The 15,337-nt window shown below is 40.6% G+C and overlaps 1 protein-coding gene across 1 annotated transcript in view; it reads right to left on the bottom strand.

Moving 5' to 3' along the window:
• Positions 1-15,337, bottom strand: part of AKAP10 (A-kinase anchoring protein 10) — a 59,532-nt gene that overhangs the window by 32,922 nt on the left and 11,273 nt on the right. Inside the window, 5 exon segments of the mRNA XM_044005310.1 lie at positions 2,268-2,577; positions 2,580-2,612; positions 2,614-2,825; positions 4,216-4,398; positions 14,044-14,091. Of these exon segments, the coding sequence (XP_043861245.1) occupies positions 2,268-2,577; positions 2,580-2,612; positions 2,614-2,825; positions 4,216-4,398; positions 14,044-14,091 (786 nt within the window).

Genomic DNA, 15,337 nt, shown 5'->3' with positions numbered 1-15,337 from the left:
TAGGGGGAGCGGCTAGGTGGTGCAGTGGATAAAGCACCAGCCCTGGAGTCAGGAGTACCTGAGTTCAAATCCGGCCTCAGACACTTAACACTTACTAGCTGTGTGACCCTGGGCAAGTCACTTAACCCCAACTGCCTCACTAAAATTTAAAAAAAAAAAAAAAAGGGAAATTAGGGCAGCTAGGTGGTGCAGTGGATAAAGCACTGGCCCTGGATTCAAGAGGACCTGAGTTCAAATCCAGTCTCAGACACTTGATACTTACTAGGGCAAGTCACTTAACCCTAATTGCTCCGCAAAAAAAAAAAAAAAAAAAAGGAAATTAGCTTTTGGCACTTCTTTGTTCATTCCACTATTTCTACAAAATGAGATTCCAGCTGAAAACAAATAAGCAAAGGTCCAAACTGGCCACTAATACACTGGGAGTTAATTCTTTTTTGAAGGAAGTTGTGGAAAAGGAATCCTATCACCATGAGCTCTTGCAGTCACTCTTCTTCCATAACTCCCCTTTCCCCACATCCATTTTCAGTTAATTGAAGAAGCAGCTAAACAGACCCTGCTAGCACCCAACAATCCCTCTTACAGCCCCCCTCAGTTAATGATAATTACAGAGACACACTGAGGCCTCCAAAAAAACAAAACAAGGAAAATATTCCTCTAGTCTGTCCAAGGAGACTCTGAGTTCTTCCTCCACAATAGAACCTGAAGGTGGGAAAAGGGTCAAATAGGAATTATGGGTGAAAAAGAGTTTTCGTTTGTATTCCAGTGAGGCATTAGTGCATGGCCAATACAAAAGAATTTTCTATCTGACCCTTGGGGCAGGCAAACTGGTTTTACAGAACTTACATTCAAGGAACATCAATGAACTCCCAGAAGCAAGCACATATTAAAATAAAGTCTCCCCAATATTCTTAGAATCAAAGAATTTTAGACAGGGAAGAGATCCTAGGAATCATTTTACCAAGGAATAGAAACCAAATGACTTGTCCAAGGCCACACAACTAGGACTGACAATCAAAGGAAACCTGCCTTGAGGAAGGTCTGGGTTCAAATCTTACCTCACATACCTACTATATGACTCTGGGCAAGTCACTTAATATCTCTATGACTACCTCAGTTTTCTCATATGTAGACTCAATGACCTCTGTTCCCACTGAATTAATGATCCCATGACTCCCAACGCTATATGTTCACTATTAGACAATGTTCTTAATCTGACCCATTCATTCACTTATATTTCTTTTGAAGAAAAGGGGCAGCTCGGTGGTGCAGTGAGTACATGGAGAGTTGGGAGGACCTGAGTTCAAATCTCACCTCACCAGTTGTATGACCCTGGGAAAGCCACTTAACTCCCAAACACTAGGGGCCATCTCCAGTTGTCTTGATGTATATGCTGCCCCTATGGCCTTCCTCACTTAAATTCAATTTACTCCAAGGCATGACATCACCCCCATGTCATGGTCCTCTTTGAGAACGAAGGGCAAACAACAACAATTTCTGAAGAAAAAGATCAGACTCCAACCAGAAAAACCACATCTTTTTCTGGTTTAAAATCTTAACTGGGGCTGCTTTTAACCACTCAATAAAACTCAAAATTGCTGTTGCTGTATTACACTAAACCACCAAAGTACATAAGACTTCTTAAAAAGATTAATTAGATCAACTAAGTGCTGTGGAGATAATAAAAAGAGACATGTTTGCTTACCTTGCCCCACCCTCAATCCTGAAAATGGGTAAGATAATTGAGGGGAAAAGGGGGGTGGATGAGGTCTGGAGAGGAATGGAAGTGAAACCAGAGGTCCCAGGTTCGAGTCCCAGTTCTGCCACTGAACTGGGTGTGACCTTGGTCAAGTCATAACTTCTTTGAGCCTCAGTTTCCCTCTCCACAAAATAGGGGAATCCCTTGCATTGCCTACCTCACAAAGTTGTGAAGGTTAAATAAGATCATGTAGATCAAGTGCTTTAGAGGAAAGCCATATATAAATTTATTCAACTACTATTTTCCAATCCTTGAAGTCAAGAGAAGTTACATTTCTTTACATGTCAGTTCCATTCTGTTGCTCTGCTTCTCAGGTGATACAAATCACTCTGAACATATTCTTGTTTCTCCCCACAGGCTTCATAAAGGATGGAAGCAGTAACAGGTATGGGCTGGGCTGGGATGAGGAAGAGAATCCTTGCAGTCCTCCTCTTCCTATAGCCTGAATTCTGACTTGGGTTAAAGATAGAAATAAAGCCAATGAAAGAACACCAACCCATCACCTACTTACTTCTCATGAGTTTTCCTGACAATTCCTTTAGTGTGGAAGAAGGACTGTTTCTATTTGATACTGTAAGTTTGGAAGAGTCTTGATGTTCCATAGAAACTGGAGTCCCCTCCTTGGACATTTCAAGATGGAGAGAACGGACATTGTCTCTACCCTGGGAAGGCATCGAGTGATTCTGAACATTGTTAGTTCTATTATTCATCTCTGTTCCTTTTGACTTGGTCATCAACAGTTGGACTGTGTTAGAACTCTCTAACCTCTGGTCAAGAAACTCAGATGGAAAAGATGCTGTAGTTTCGTGCCTTTTAGGACGAAGGGAGAGAGAGGCTCTGCCAATGAGCTCTGTTTGGACTGTATTCAGACTGTGTGCTCTTATGCGGGACCAGGTTGTGGAACGAAAACTTTCAGCCTCTAACCAGAATTTAACCAAATGTTCCATTCTCCGAAGTTCCATAAACTGGATAAAATAAGGAAGGGCAATACTGTCCTGTAGGACTTGTTCAAGGGTCTTCGAAAGACTTGATTTGGTCTCTTGAGTCTGATAGTCCAAACAAGATCTGCCTAAAAGACAAAGAGCAGCAAAGAAATTAGAAAAAAACAGAATACTTTAAGATTCAGAGACCAGGCACCTTTAACAACAGAAGCACTGGTTATCTGCAATAAAATTGACACTCATCTCAAACAGCTAGAAAAATAATACATGGGTTAGTTTGCTGTAAAATAAAAAAAGATGGAAACATTATAGAAAATGGTTTTTTAGTCCTCAGAGGGGAAAGGAAAGAAAAGAAAAAGTGTTCCATAAGTGCATTCAATATTTTTTTTACCTAAGTGACTAATCCTGATTCTTCCACTGGAAACTGAGATCACATGATACATAATCAAGAGGAAAAGCCTCAAGATTAGCTAAATAGACTTTGTCTAAATTTCCCATACAGCCAATTCTCACACCGACAGTGTGCTGGGTTTTCCATGTCCCATGGGATCAAAGGTAACTTTTACTTTCCCTCCTTTGTGGCCATCATTACTCCTTAGGGCTATCTGTACTGTAACCAAAGTATGAGGAGAGGCTGTGGAGTAACTGAAGAACTCTCTAGTTCCTCATGAGTTGGTCCCCAAAGAAACAAATGAAGACAGAACTCAACAATGTGACAAGAGGAGAACTTCAGAAGTGCTCGATGGAGCCACACAGAAATGAGGGCTCACAAAGGCATCCTACGAGGTGACCCTGGAGTGATGGACCAACTAGTTAGTGACGGTCCTGAAGGAGAAAGAATAAAATGGGAGAGCCCCGCCCCTTAGCCTCCCCAATTATGACAGACAAGTGCAGGCCTCCTAGGACACACCAGAGTTTACCTGTCATATGAGCTCTGTGAATCAGATGTTTTGCTTAATGTTTTCTTGTCACAAGGAAGGATTCAATCAGAGTGGGGGGTGGGAAACAACTATGAGTTGAATAGAAAAGACTTCAATAAAACATAAAAAAAACCCCCTGCAATCTTTCTTCCATTAGCATTAGGGACATTTCTTGTCTCCCAAAGGTGCCAACAGAAGACATTTCAAAAAGTGTTTTCCCCAATACTCTCTCAAAAACTAGATGTTGATTCCTAACAAACTAAGTTGCTAGAGAATTCTATCTGCTAGGCCTCACCTGACTGTGGTGGCACCGAAGAAATACAGGCGAGTCTATGATTCATCTTTCTATTTAAAACAGATGGTCACAAACATTAGCCGGCTCATCAGGGTCCCTGATGGACAAGAAAAGCTGCATTTTTTACTTAACTCTGCTGACATCCTATGAATGCCATCTCCCACACAGAATCAGGGCACTCTCTTACCTATCACATTTGTAGATGCTACTTTGGCACAAACAGATTTCCAATTATTTCTCCAAGTGCCCCGAAGTATCAGAGCCCTCTAAGAAAATCCAGCACCAACAATGGAATTCACTTACCAAGGTCACCAAAATGAGCAGCTTCCATGTGACTGGGCTGTTTCTTAAGAGCAGCTGTCCTGCTACTTGAAAAAGAGTCCATGTTGGCAGAAATGGCATTGATGGCCACATGGCTTGGTCCGGCAGCCTCCAGTAAGGCATGATTTCTAGGGCTCTTTTGTGGGGAATGTGCTGGTATTGCAGCTGTAATTTAAAAAAGAAGAAGAAAAGAAATGTTTACCAGAAAACCCTCAATTTGGACACCTAGAAACTTGACAACTCTCCTAAGAGTGTATAGCCATTTTACTAATGAAAAATAAGTATGGGGCAGCTAGGTGGCACAGTAGATAAAGCAGCGGCCCTGGATTCAGGAGGACCTGAATTAAAATCTGGCCTCAGACACTTGACACTAGCTGTGTGACCCTGGACAAGTCACTTAACCCTCATTGCCCCACAAAAAAAGATAAAATAAAATAAAAATAAGTACACGACTTTCTTATCAGGTAAAATTATATTTAAATTAGGAATGTTTTAGACACTGATTTTTAAAGTTGTCATACATCCTAAGAATGAAAGGCTATACTGAGCAGGTCTCTGAGTCAGGAAGACCTGGGTCACGCTGAATATCTGACCCATTCTGGTCTGGGCAAGTGACTTAACCTTCTTTGGACTACAGGCAATTCTCTCAAACTTTCAAGTGCAGAGAGGGTGCCAATCAGCACTGCCAGAGGGAGTTTCCTCACCTGGACCAGTAGGTCTCAAAGTATAATCTAGAGACCCTAGAGGACTCTTTCAGAGGCTCTTCAAAGTTAAAACTATTTTCATAGTAATATAAGATGTTTTAATTTCAAATGTGATAAATATTAATAGATATAGCCAACATAAACAAAAGCTCCTTAAAGGGCCCCAGGACCAATATCAGTCCCATTGCTCTCCATTATCCCCATGTACTAAGAATATCAGTTGCACTACTCTGACCTAATTACAGATATAATAGACCATCCTCATTTCCCTGCCCATAGGCCAATGAATTTGAACGTGGGCTTAAAAAACATGTACACTTGCATTCCTCTCTCCCATTGCCAGTAAGCATATCCCCAAAGGCCAGAAGTTTGAATTTTTTTTGCTGTTTGCATTCATGGTAAGGATAATCCCCAAGGGTAACTAAAATTGTTGTTGTTTGGTCATTTTCCAGTCATGCCTGACTCTTCGTGATCCCATTTGGGGTTTTCTTGGCAAAGATCCTGGAGTGGTTTGCCTTTCCTTCTCCAGCTCATTTTATAGATGAGGAAACTGAGGCAAACAGTTAAATGACTTGCCCAAGGTCACACGGCTAGTTAGTGTCTAAGGCCAGATTTGAATTCACAAAGGAGTCTTTCTGACTCCAGACCTAGTGCTTCACCCACTGGACCACCTAGTTGCTCCAGTAACTAAATTACTAGTCCATAAACAGCTAGCCAAGAATAAGAGAAACTTATTAGTAGCTGACAGCAGGACTTGGGGCTAAGTATACAGGGTGTGCCCAGACTTTCTGCACATTCACCAAAGGTAATTTTTTTGAACTTCAATAATAAACATTTTTATTTAAAACTTTGAATTTCAAATTTTATCCCTCCTCCCCTCCTCCTTCTCTGAGGTGGTAAGCAATCAGATATAGGTTATACATGTGCAATTATGTAAAACATGACCATATTAGTCATTTTGTACAAGAAAACTTGAATAAAAGAAAAAAATGAAAGAAAGTAGACAATAGCATGCTTCAGTCTGTGTTTAATCAATATCAGTTCTTTCTTTGGAGGTGGATAGTCCGCTTCATCATTAGTGTTTTGGGATGGTCTTGGATCATTGTATTGCTGAGAACAGTTAAGGTATTCACAGTTCTTCATCAAACAATATTGCTGTCACTGTGCATAATGTTCTCCTGGTTCTGTTTACTTCACTATACATCAGTTCATACAAGTCTTTCCAGGCCTTTCTGAAATCATTCTGCTTGTCATTTCTTACAGCACAGTAATATTCCATCACCCTCATATACCACAGCTTGTTTGGCCATTCCCCAATTGATGGGCATTACAGGTAATTTTCAGGTGCCAACTTTACTAAATTCACTTTCCTCCCTCAAGCTAAAGCAAATGAGAAATAAGGAATCTTTTAAGATTCATGGATGTCTATGCAGAAGAACAAACAAAGGAGAATAAGCACGCTTCTGAATCAGGAAGAATGAGAAAGGGTTTTGGTTTTTTTAAGATGCAGGATAGGTGATAATGAATATTAAGACAGTTCTTAAGCCTTTTCTCTGTCCTCCTCAATCTCTCCTTGGAGAGCCAACTCCAGCCTTCATGACCTGCCCTATCTCGCTCCTGCTCCTCCTCTCTAGTCCTGAATGGTTCCTAGTACACCCAAACGCTCACTCCTCTTTTGTTCTCTCTGCAGTCTCCTTGGGGACTGTGTCTATTCTTGTGGCTTCAAACATCACCTTTAGAATTGATGACTCCCCAGTCTATATTTTTGGTCTCATGCCCAGGGACCAAACCTTCTGAAGGCCCTGGTACCATTTTAAGCCACTTTCCAACTCTAAGGACCATGCCTCATCATTGTTGTTAGTCTTTCATACTTGAAGAAGATCAATGACATCCCTAAATTGGAGTCAAGGCACAGTGTGTTCAACTGTGCTCAACCCAGTCCAATATGACTCTACCACAGGCTGGGCACGAATAGTCTCTGCGAACATTTGGGATAGAGATGTCTCTAGATCTGCACATCTCTCATTTCCTTTGTGCCAGTGCGATTCTTTGTTCATAAGGAAACGTGCAGGGTGGTCCTGTGCCAGCATCTCCTATGTCTCACCACTGATGCTAAAGTTCTTCAGAGAGACTGCTTTTTCTGACCTCCATGTGAGAACTTGCCTTCTGTGAATGCTCCATAAAATAGTCTTTAGACAAACGTACGCTTGGCACTCAAACACCGTGGCCAGCTCATTGGAGTTGTGCTCTCTGAAGAAGAGTTTGACTACTTGGCAGTTCAGCTTGAGAAAGGACCTTAGTGTCTGGTGTTTCACCTTGCCAAGTGATCTTCAGAATCTTCCTAAGACAATTTAAGTAGAAGCGCTGCCATTTTCTGGTACACTGTCCAGGTTTCACAAGCATATGACAAGTTCAGCACAATGGTTTGGTAGACCTTCAGTTTGGTAGGCAGCCTAATAACTCTTTGCTCCCACACTTTCCTTCAGACTCCCAAACACTGAGCTAGCTCTGGCAACTATGTGAACATGTCTGGAAAGTAGACTGCCAAAGTAGGTGAACTTACCCACAGCATTCCAAAATTGTCCATTTACTCTGATCAATGGTTCCATGTATGGATGGTGTGATGCTAGCTGGTGGAGAACCTGTGATTGTTGGGCCAAAATTAGCACAAGCAGCAGAGAATCGATCCGGTCTGTTGTGTATTCCATGCAGCCTCTGAGGCTGAGATGCAATCATCTACAGAGGCGGTTATCTTACTGAGAAAACAGTCTATGCATCATGTAGCTCCTAGATTTGGGTTATAATTCTCTGTGGCTTCCTAAGAAAATTATCATGCTATCTGTAAATAGTAATACGTTTCCTCTGCCAATGCCTGTGCCTTTATTTCCCTTGTCAAATATTTCTAGAACTAAGTCAAATTAGTTGTTCTTTTGGGGGTGGGGTGAGTGGGTGGGTGGGAATCTTTGCTTTACCTGTGCTTGTTAAAGAAGATCTAAGACTTCTCTATTGCAGGCCCTCAGCTAGACCTTGGAAATATACATACAAAAAATTAAACAATCCCTATTCTCATGGAGCTCACATTCTATCAAAGAAGATAAGAAGGACATATAGAAGTATGAAAAAAATAAATACACAGGGTAGTTAAATACAAGGGAATTGGGGAAGGTGGGGAGAATACAAGCTATTATGGGGAGGGAAAACTCAAGAAAGGTTTTGTGTAGAAGATACAACTCGAGCTGCATCTTGAAAGGAGGAGGATTTTTATGAAGCCAAGGTGAGGAGTAAGTACACTCCAGACATGAGAAATGGCCAGTGTAAAAGCACCAAGATGGGGGATGGAATGGGGAAAGAACAGGGAGGCCAGTTTGGCTGGACAGCAGTTTGGGAAGGGGAGTCAAACCCCATCTCCTCCAATTCATCCCAGGCTCTGCCCTGGTTCCTCTTCTCTTTACATTTGTACTTGGTATCATCAGCTCCTAACAGTTCAATCATCTTCTGTGCAAAGATGATTCCCACACATGTGCGCATCCTTGTGCATGTGTACGTCCAGGCTCAGTCCTAGGAGCCCCAGTCCCTCATCGCCAACGACCTATCATTTCGAATCCCAAACTCCCTCTTCCAAAATTCCCCACTGCTGTCAAGGGCACCCCCTTCACCCAGCATCTTGGGGCTGTAATTTCTTGTCCCTGGGCTCTGATGGCTCTGGAGGAAAGAGTAAGGCTGATGACTTAGCCCAACTGGGCTCCCCTTCAATCCAATCTGGTCTCTGAGCACAGAAGGACAAACATCGTTGGCGTTCTCCTGTACTCCCCGCTCTCCTTCACCTCACAGGCCCAACCCATTATCCCACCCTAACCTCCTGCCTCCACCTCTTCTCTCCACTCCCACAGCTACTGACTTGGGAAGTTCCTCTCTTCCTTCAAGATGCAGTTCAAGTGCCCTCTTCTGCATGAAGCCTTTTGTGACCCCTCCCAAATGTGTGACCTTCTTCCCAAATTACTCTGCACTTCTTTTGTGACCTTCTTCCCAAATTACTCTGCACGTCTTTGTATCTCCTAACTCTATATTTAAGCCGTATTCCTTTTTATAAGTATTTGTTCTCTCACCCCATTAGAATGAAAGCTTGTAGTGAGTGGGGGTGGTTTCATTCTTTGTAAATGTATGCCCAGTCTCTAACACAGCACTTGGCACACAGTAAGTGCCTTTTTGCTTGTATATCTGTTTGGGGTTTTTTGTTTTTAAAAGGTTTTTCTTTCTTTCTTTCTTTCTTCCTTTTTAAAAAATATCACCATACTTTCCCTCAGTATTCTCCCCTTCACAGAGAACCGTCCCATATAACAAACCATGCCAGAAAACTGAAGCGTCTCCACTTGAATTATCTTAGGAAGATTCTAAAGATCACCTGACAAAGTGAATACTGGACACTGAGGTCCTTTCTAGAGGTGAACTGCCAAGCATTCAAACTCTACTTCTGTGAGCACAACTCCAATGGGCTGGCCAAGTTGTAGAATGCTAAATGTACATTTGTTAACAAGCATTTAATAAGCACCTAAAATGTGCTAGGTACTCTGCTAAGCGCCAAGAAAAGGCCTTACTCTCAAGAAGCTCAGTTTAATGAGAGGTAACATGCAAACAACAATGCACAGACAAGATTTATACAGGATAAACTGGAAATAATCTAATTTAGTTGAACCCGATTAGTTTTAAATTAAATGCACTTGGGGCAGCTAGGTGGTGGAGAGTACTGGCCCTGGAGTCAGGAAGACCTGGGTTCAAATCCGGCCTGAGACACTTGACACTTACTAGCTGTGTGACCCTGGGCTACTCACTTAACCCCAATTGCCTCACCAAAAAAATAAAAATTAAAAATTAAATGTACTTTTTATTTTTATTTATTTTAAAATTTTATTTTTTCCAATTACATGTAAAAACAATTTTTAACATTCATTTTTTCAAATTTTGAGTTCCAAATTTGTTCCCTCTCCTCACCCCTCATTGAGAAGGCAAGGAATTTAATATATATTATACATGTACAGTCGTGCATAATATATTTCCATATTAGGCACATGGCAAAAGAAAACACTGATAAAAATATCCTTAGAAAAATAAAGTTTTTTTCAAAAGTATGTTTTGATTGATTCAGAATTTTTTCTCTGGAGGGGGATGGTATTTTTCATCAGGAGTCCTTCAGAACTGTCTTAGAGGGGCAGCTACATGGCGCAGTGGATAGAGCACCGGCCCTGGATTCGGGAGGACCTGAGTTCAAATTTGGCCTCAGACACTTAACACTTACCAGCTGTGTGACCCTGGGCAAGTCACTTAACCCTAATTGCCTCACACACACAAAAAACCAAAAACAAACAAACAAAAAAAACCAGAACTGTCTTAGATCACTATATGCTGAGAATAGCTAAGTTATTTACTTGTTGATCATAATATAATACTGTTGTTACTGTACAATGTTTTCCTGCTTCTACTCACTTCACTTGCATCAGTTCATATAAGTCTTCCCAGGTTTTTCCTGAAACCATTCAGCTCATCATTTCTTAAAGCACAATAGTATTCCATCACAATCACATACCACAACTTGTTCAGGCATTCCCCAATTGATAGACATTTCCTCAATTACAAATTCTTTGCCATGACAAAGAGAGCTGCTAAAACTTTTTTGTACATATCGGTCCTTTTCCTTTGATCTCTTTGGGATACAGATCTAGTAGTAGCATTTCTGAGTCAGAGGGTGTGCACAGTCCTCCTCCCCCCCATTTAAATTTTATTTTACTTTTTTTGAGTTCCAAATTCTATCCTTCCCTCCTCCCATCCCTTCCCTGAGGCAGTAAACAATCAGATATAGATTATACATGTGAAATTATGTAAAATATTTCCATATTAGTCATCTTTTATAAGAAGACTCAAATAAAAGAAAAAAATAGAAAGTGAAAAATAGCCTGCTTCAGTCTGTGTTCAATCAATATCAATTCTTTGTTTGGAGGTGGATTAGTCCTTTGGGATGGTCTTGGTTCATTGTATTGCTGAGAGTAGTTAAGTCATTCACAGTTCTTCATCCAACAATATTGCTGTCTCTATACAATATTCTCTTGGTTCTGCTCACTTCACTATACATCAGTTCATACAGATCTTTCCAGGCCTTTTGAAACCATCCTGCTTGTCATTTCTTATAGTGCACTAATATTCCATCACCGTCATGTACCGCAGCTTGTTTAGCCATTCCCCAATTAATCGGCATCCCTTCGTTTCCAATTCTTGGCCACCACAGGAAGAGCCGGTGTGTGCAGATTTATAGCCCTTTGGGTCCAGTTCCTAATTTCCTCTAAAAGTGTTGGGCCAATACACAACTCCAACAGCCGAGCATGAGTGTCCCGGCTTTTCCACATCACTTCCGGCATTCGTCATTTACCTCGTCTGCCATGTCTGTCAATCTGCAGATGTCAGGTATTTCCTCAGAGTTGCTTTAACTTGCATTTCTCTAAACAATAGTGATTTAGGGCATTTTTTTTATATGACTATAGAGAGGTTTGATTTCTTCTTCTGAAACCTAGCTGTTCATATCCTTTGACAATTTATCAATTGCCGAATAACTCGTAGTCTTATAGATTTGACTCAGTTCTTTACATCTTTGAGAATGAGGCCTTTATCAGAGAAACTTACTGTAAATCCCCCCGCCCCCCTTTCTGCTTTTCTTCTAATACTGGCTATATTGGATTTGTTTGTACAAATGCTTTTAAATTTATTTAAATTTTCTCCCCTTGGAGACAATTGAGGTTAAGTGACTTGTCTAGGGTCACACAGCTAGTAGTAATTGTCTGAAGTCAAATTTCAACTCAGGTCCTCCTGACTCTAGGGCCAGTGCTCTATCCTAGCTGCCCCTATCTTTTTAATTTAATGTAATAAAAATTATCCATTTTACTTCCATAATGTTCTCTGCCTCTTGTTTTGTCATAAATTCTTCCTTTATCCATAAATCTGACTGGTAGGATATTCCATGTTCCCCATATTTGCTTATATCACCCTTTATGTCTAAATTACATACCCATTTTGACTTGATCTTGGTATATGTGTGAGATGTTGGTCTATACCTTTTGTTGTTGTTGTTCAGTTGTTTCAGTCATGTCTGACTCTTCATGACCCCATTTGTGGTTTTCTTAGCAAAGATACCTAAGTGCTTTTCCATTTCTTTCTCCAGCTTATTTTACAAAGGCTATTAGGGTTAAGTGGCTTGCCCAGGGTCACATAGCTAGTAAGTGTCTAAAGGCAGATTTGAACTCAGGTTTTCCTGATTCTAGGCCTAGCTGCTCTAGGGATAGAAACTGGTATATACTAGTTTCTGTCAAACTGCTTTCCAGTTTTCCCAGAAATATTTGTCAAATAGTGAGTTCTAAATGTACTTTTCAATACCATTTTAAATTTAAAATAAAGGTTAAATATAATATTCCTCCATAAAAGTCCTACTCAGATGCTTCATGCTAGTATGGAAGGAATCTTATTTTCTCCAAGGCCATGCAGTACAGCCTACCCTCTGGCAAGCCCCACACTCTAATATAAAGGCTTTTAAATTTATTTATTAATTTATTTTTAATTGGGGGGGGGGCAGGGCAATGGGGGTTAAGTGACTTGCCCAGGGTCACACAGCTAGTAGGTGTCAAGTGTCTGAGACCGGATTTGAACTTAGGTCCTACTGAATCCAGGGCAGGTGCTTTATCCTCTGCGCCACCTAGCTGCCCCCTAATATAAAGGCTATAAGCTGGAGTATGGTCTGTCATCCAAAGACTAGCTTAGCTAAATTCAAAAGAAATTATCCTCAGAAGAATGGTTGTCTGAGGTTTTTTGGCCACAGAAAATAACAGAGCATTATCTAAGGTAGTAAGGGTTCCTACTGCCATCATCGGTAAGTATGCATAGTAATAAAATCATAACTTTTTGAAAAGTGAGCTTTTTTAAAGCCACTATTAAAATAGCTCTTAAATTTCACCTCAAGCCCAGCAAATGGGGAAGAATGACAGAAGATGGAAATAATCAATGCTGGAGGGAATATAGGAACACCAATACACTGCTGGTGGAGCTGTGTATTGGTCCAACGATTCTGGAAAGCAAACTGGAGTTATGTTAAGAGTGATCAGGGGGCAGTTAGGTGGCACAGTGGATAGAGCACCGGCCCTGGAGTCAGGAATACCTGAGTTCAAATCTGGCCTCAGACACTTAACACTTACTAGCTGTGTGACCCTGGGCAAGTCACTTAACCCCAATTGCCTCACTAAAAAAAGAAAAAAAAAAAGAGTGATCAGAACACTCATACCCTTTGAATCAGAGATCCCATTGCTAATAAGTATATTGTTCCTACTCCCATCCCCCACCCCCAACAGTAGATCAGAAGCAGAAAGGTTCCATATATGCCAAAATATTCAGAGTAGCACCTTTTGTTTTAATAAAGCATGGATGACAAAGTAGATGCATGTCCACTGGGAAACAGCTAAACAAATTGTGGCAAACTGTAATGGAATATTACTGCACCACATGAAATGATGACTATGAAAACATCAGAAAGGCATGGGGGCAGCTAGGTGGCGCAGTGGATAGAGCACAGGCCCTGGAGTCAGGGGTGCCTGAGTTCAAATCCGGCCTCAGACACTTGACACTTACTAGCTGTGTGACCCTTGGCAAGTCACTTAACCCCAATTGCCTCACTAAAAAAAGAAAAAGAAAAAAAAAAGGCACGGGGAGACTTGGATGAACACTGGAGTGAAGTAAACAGAATGATAACTCCAGAACTGTCTCTATAACGACCAAGCTTGTCCCAGGAGACATGTCACAAACTGTCAAACTTGAACCATGACTGGCTGCTGAGTTTTGCTCAATTCTTCTATTTCCTCTTCCTTTGGTGTTCTTTGTTACAAGGGATGGTTCTCTGGAGAGGGGGAGGGGAGGGACATATTTGGAAATCAAAGTGATGTATAAATAAACGACATCAATATACTTAAAAAAAAAGACAAACTGACTTGTATGAGCAATTAAAAAAGGTGGAAAATGTTCTATATGACCAATGTATTATACACATTTTTTTAATACAATGAAACTTGATTGACCTTACCTTTAATTGCCTTTACATCTGTGGCCTTGTCTTGTTCTTTGCCTTTCACTGTTTATTAAAAAAAGGAGAGAGAGAGAGAGAGAGAGAGCCATTATCACAAGCTGAAGTAAAATACAGAATTCAAATACTGTGCTTTGCGAACTAAATGGATGGCCATAGTCCATCTGCTGATTCAAATAAATGGAGCCTTTAATTTTCAGAGACAAACAGACATGTAGAACTACTTCAGGAATTCATGTGCCTTTTCTGCTATAAAGTTTCAAGTTTGATAAAATTACCTGAGAGAGAGAGAGAGAGAGAGAGAGAAAAGGAAGGAAGGACGGACGGAAGGACAGACTAGAAGACCAAGTTTCCCTCTGACTTATTTCTCAATCTGGCTGCACTACTCTGGAACTCTGATTACTTTTTTCCACTTTGCCCTAGTACCTTAATGGGTCCTCCCCACCACCTTTCACGAGTTGTTTTCCCCTTTCAGATTGAAAGCTCCGTGAGGACAAGAAACTATCTTGTTATTTGTTTTTTGGTAGGGCAATGAAGGTTAAGTGACTTGCCCAAGGTCACACAGCTAGTAAGTGTCAAGTGTCCGAGGCCGGATTTGAACTCAGGTCCTCTTGAATCCAGTCCCGGTGCTTTATCCACTGAACCACCTTGCTGCCCCAACTATCTTTTTTTTTTAATGTGTCCCTGAAGTATCAACAACATTGTGTGTTGATCAACTGTGATAGACTCGACTATTCTCAGCAATACAATGGTCCAATATAGTTCCAAAGGACTCATGATGGAAAATGCTCTCTAAATCCAGAAAAAAAGAACTGTGGAATCTAGAAGCAGATTGAACCATACTATTTCTACTTCTTTTTGGTTTTGTTTTTTGAGGTTTTTTCCTTTTGCTCTGATTCTTCTTTCACAGCATGACTAATGCAGAAATATGTTTAATGTGATTGTACATAATAACATATATCAGATTGCTTTCTGTCTTGGGGAGGGGGAAGGGAGGGGAGGGAGAGAAAAAAATTTGAAACTAGAAATCTTGTAAAAACGAATTTTGAAAACTATCTCTACATGTAACTAGAAAATAATAAAATACTTTTATGATTAAAAAAAGGAAAAAGTATGTTCCTGGCATTTAGCAGGCACTTAATAAAATGAAAGAGAAAGAGAAAATGAGAGAGAAAGAGAGAAAGAAAAAGAGAAAGGAAGGAGGGGAAAAAAGGAGAGAGGGAAGGAAGGAAGGAAAAGATATGATCGTCATGTACTCCTTCATATAACTGAATAGAATTATATAAAATTACAG

Source organism: Dromiciops gliroides, chromosome 4 (genome assembly GCF_019393635.1).
Source record: "Dromiciops gliroides isolate mDroGli1 chromosome 4, mDroGli1.pri, whole genome shotgun sequence".
In the NCBI taxonomy this organism is placed as follows: domain Eukaryota; kingdom Metazoa; phylum Chordata; class Mammalia; order Microbiotheria; family Microbiotheriidae; genus Dromiciops; species Dromiciops gliroides.
This window is presented reverse-complemented; position numbering and strand designations above follow the sequence as displayed.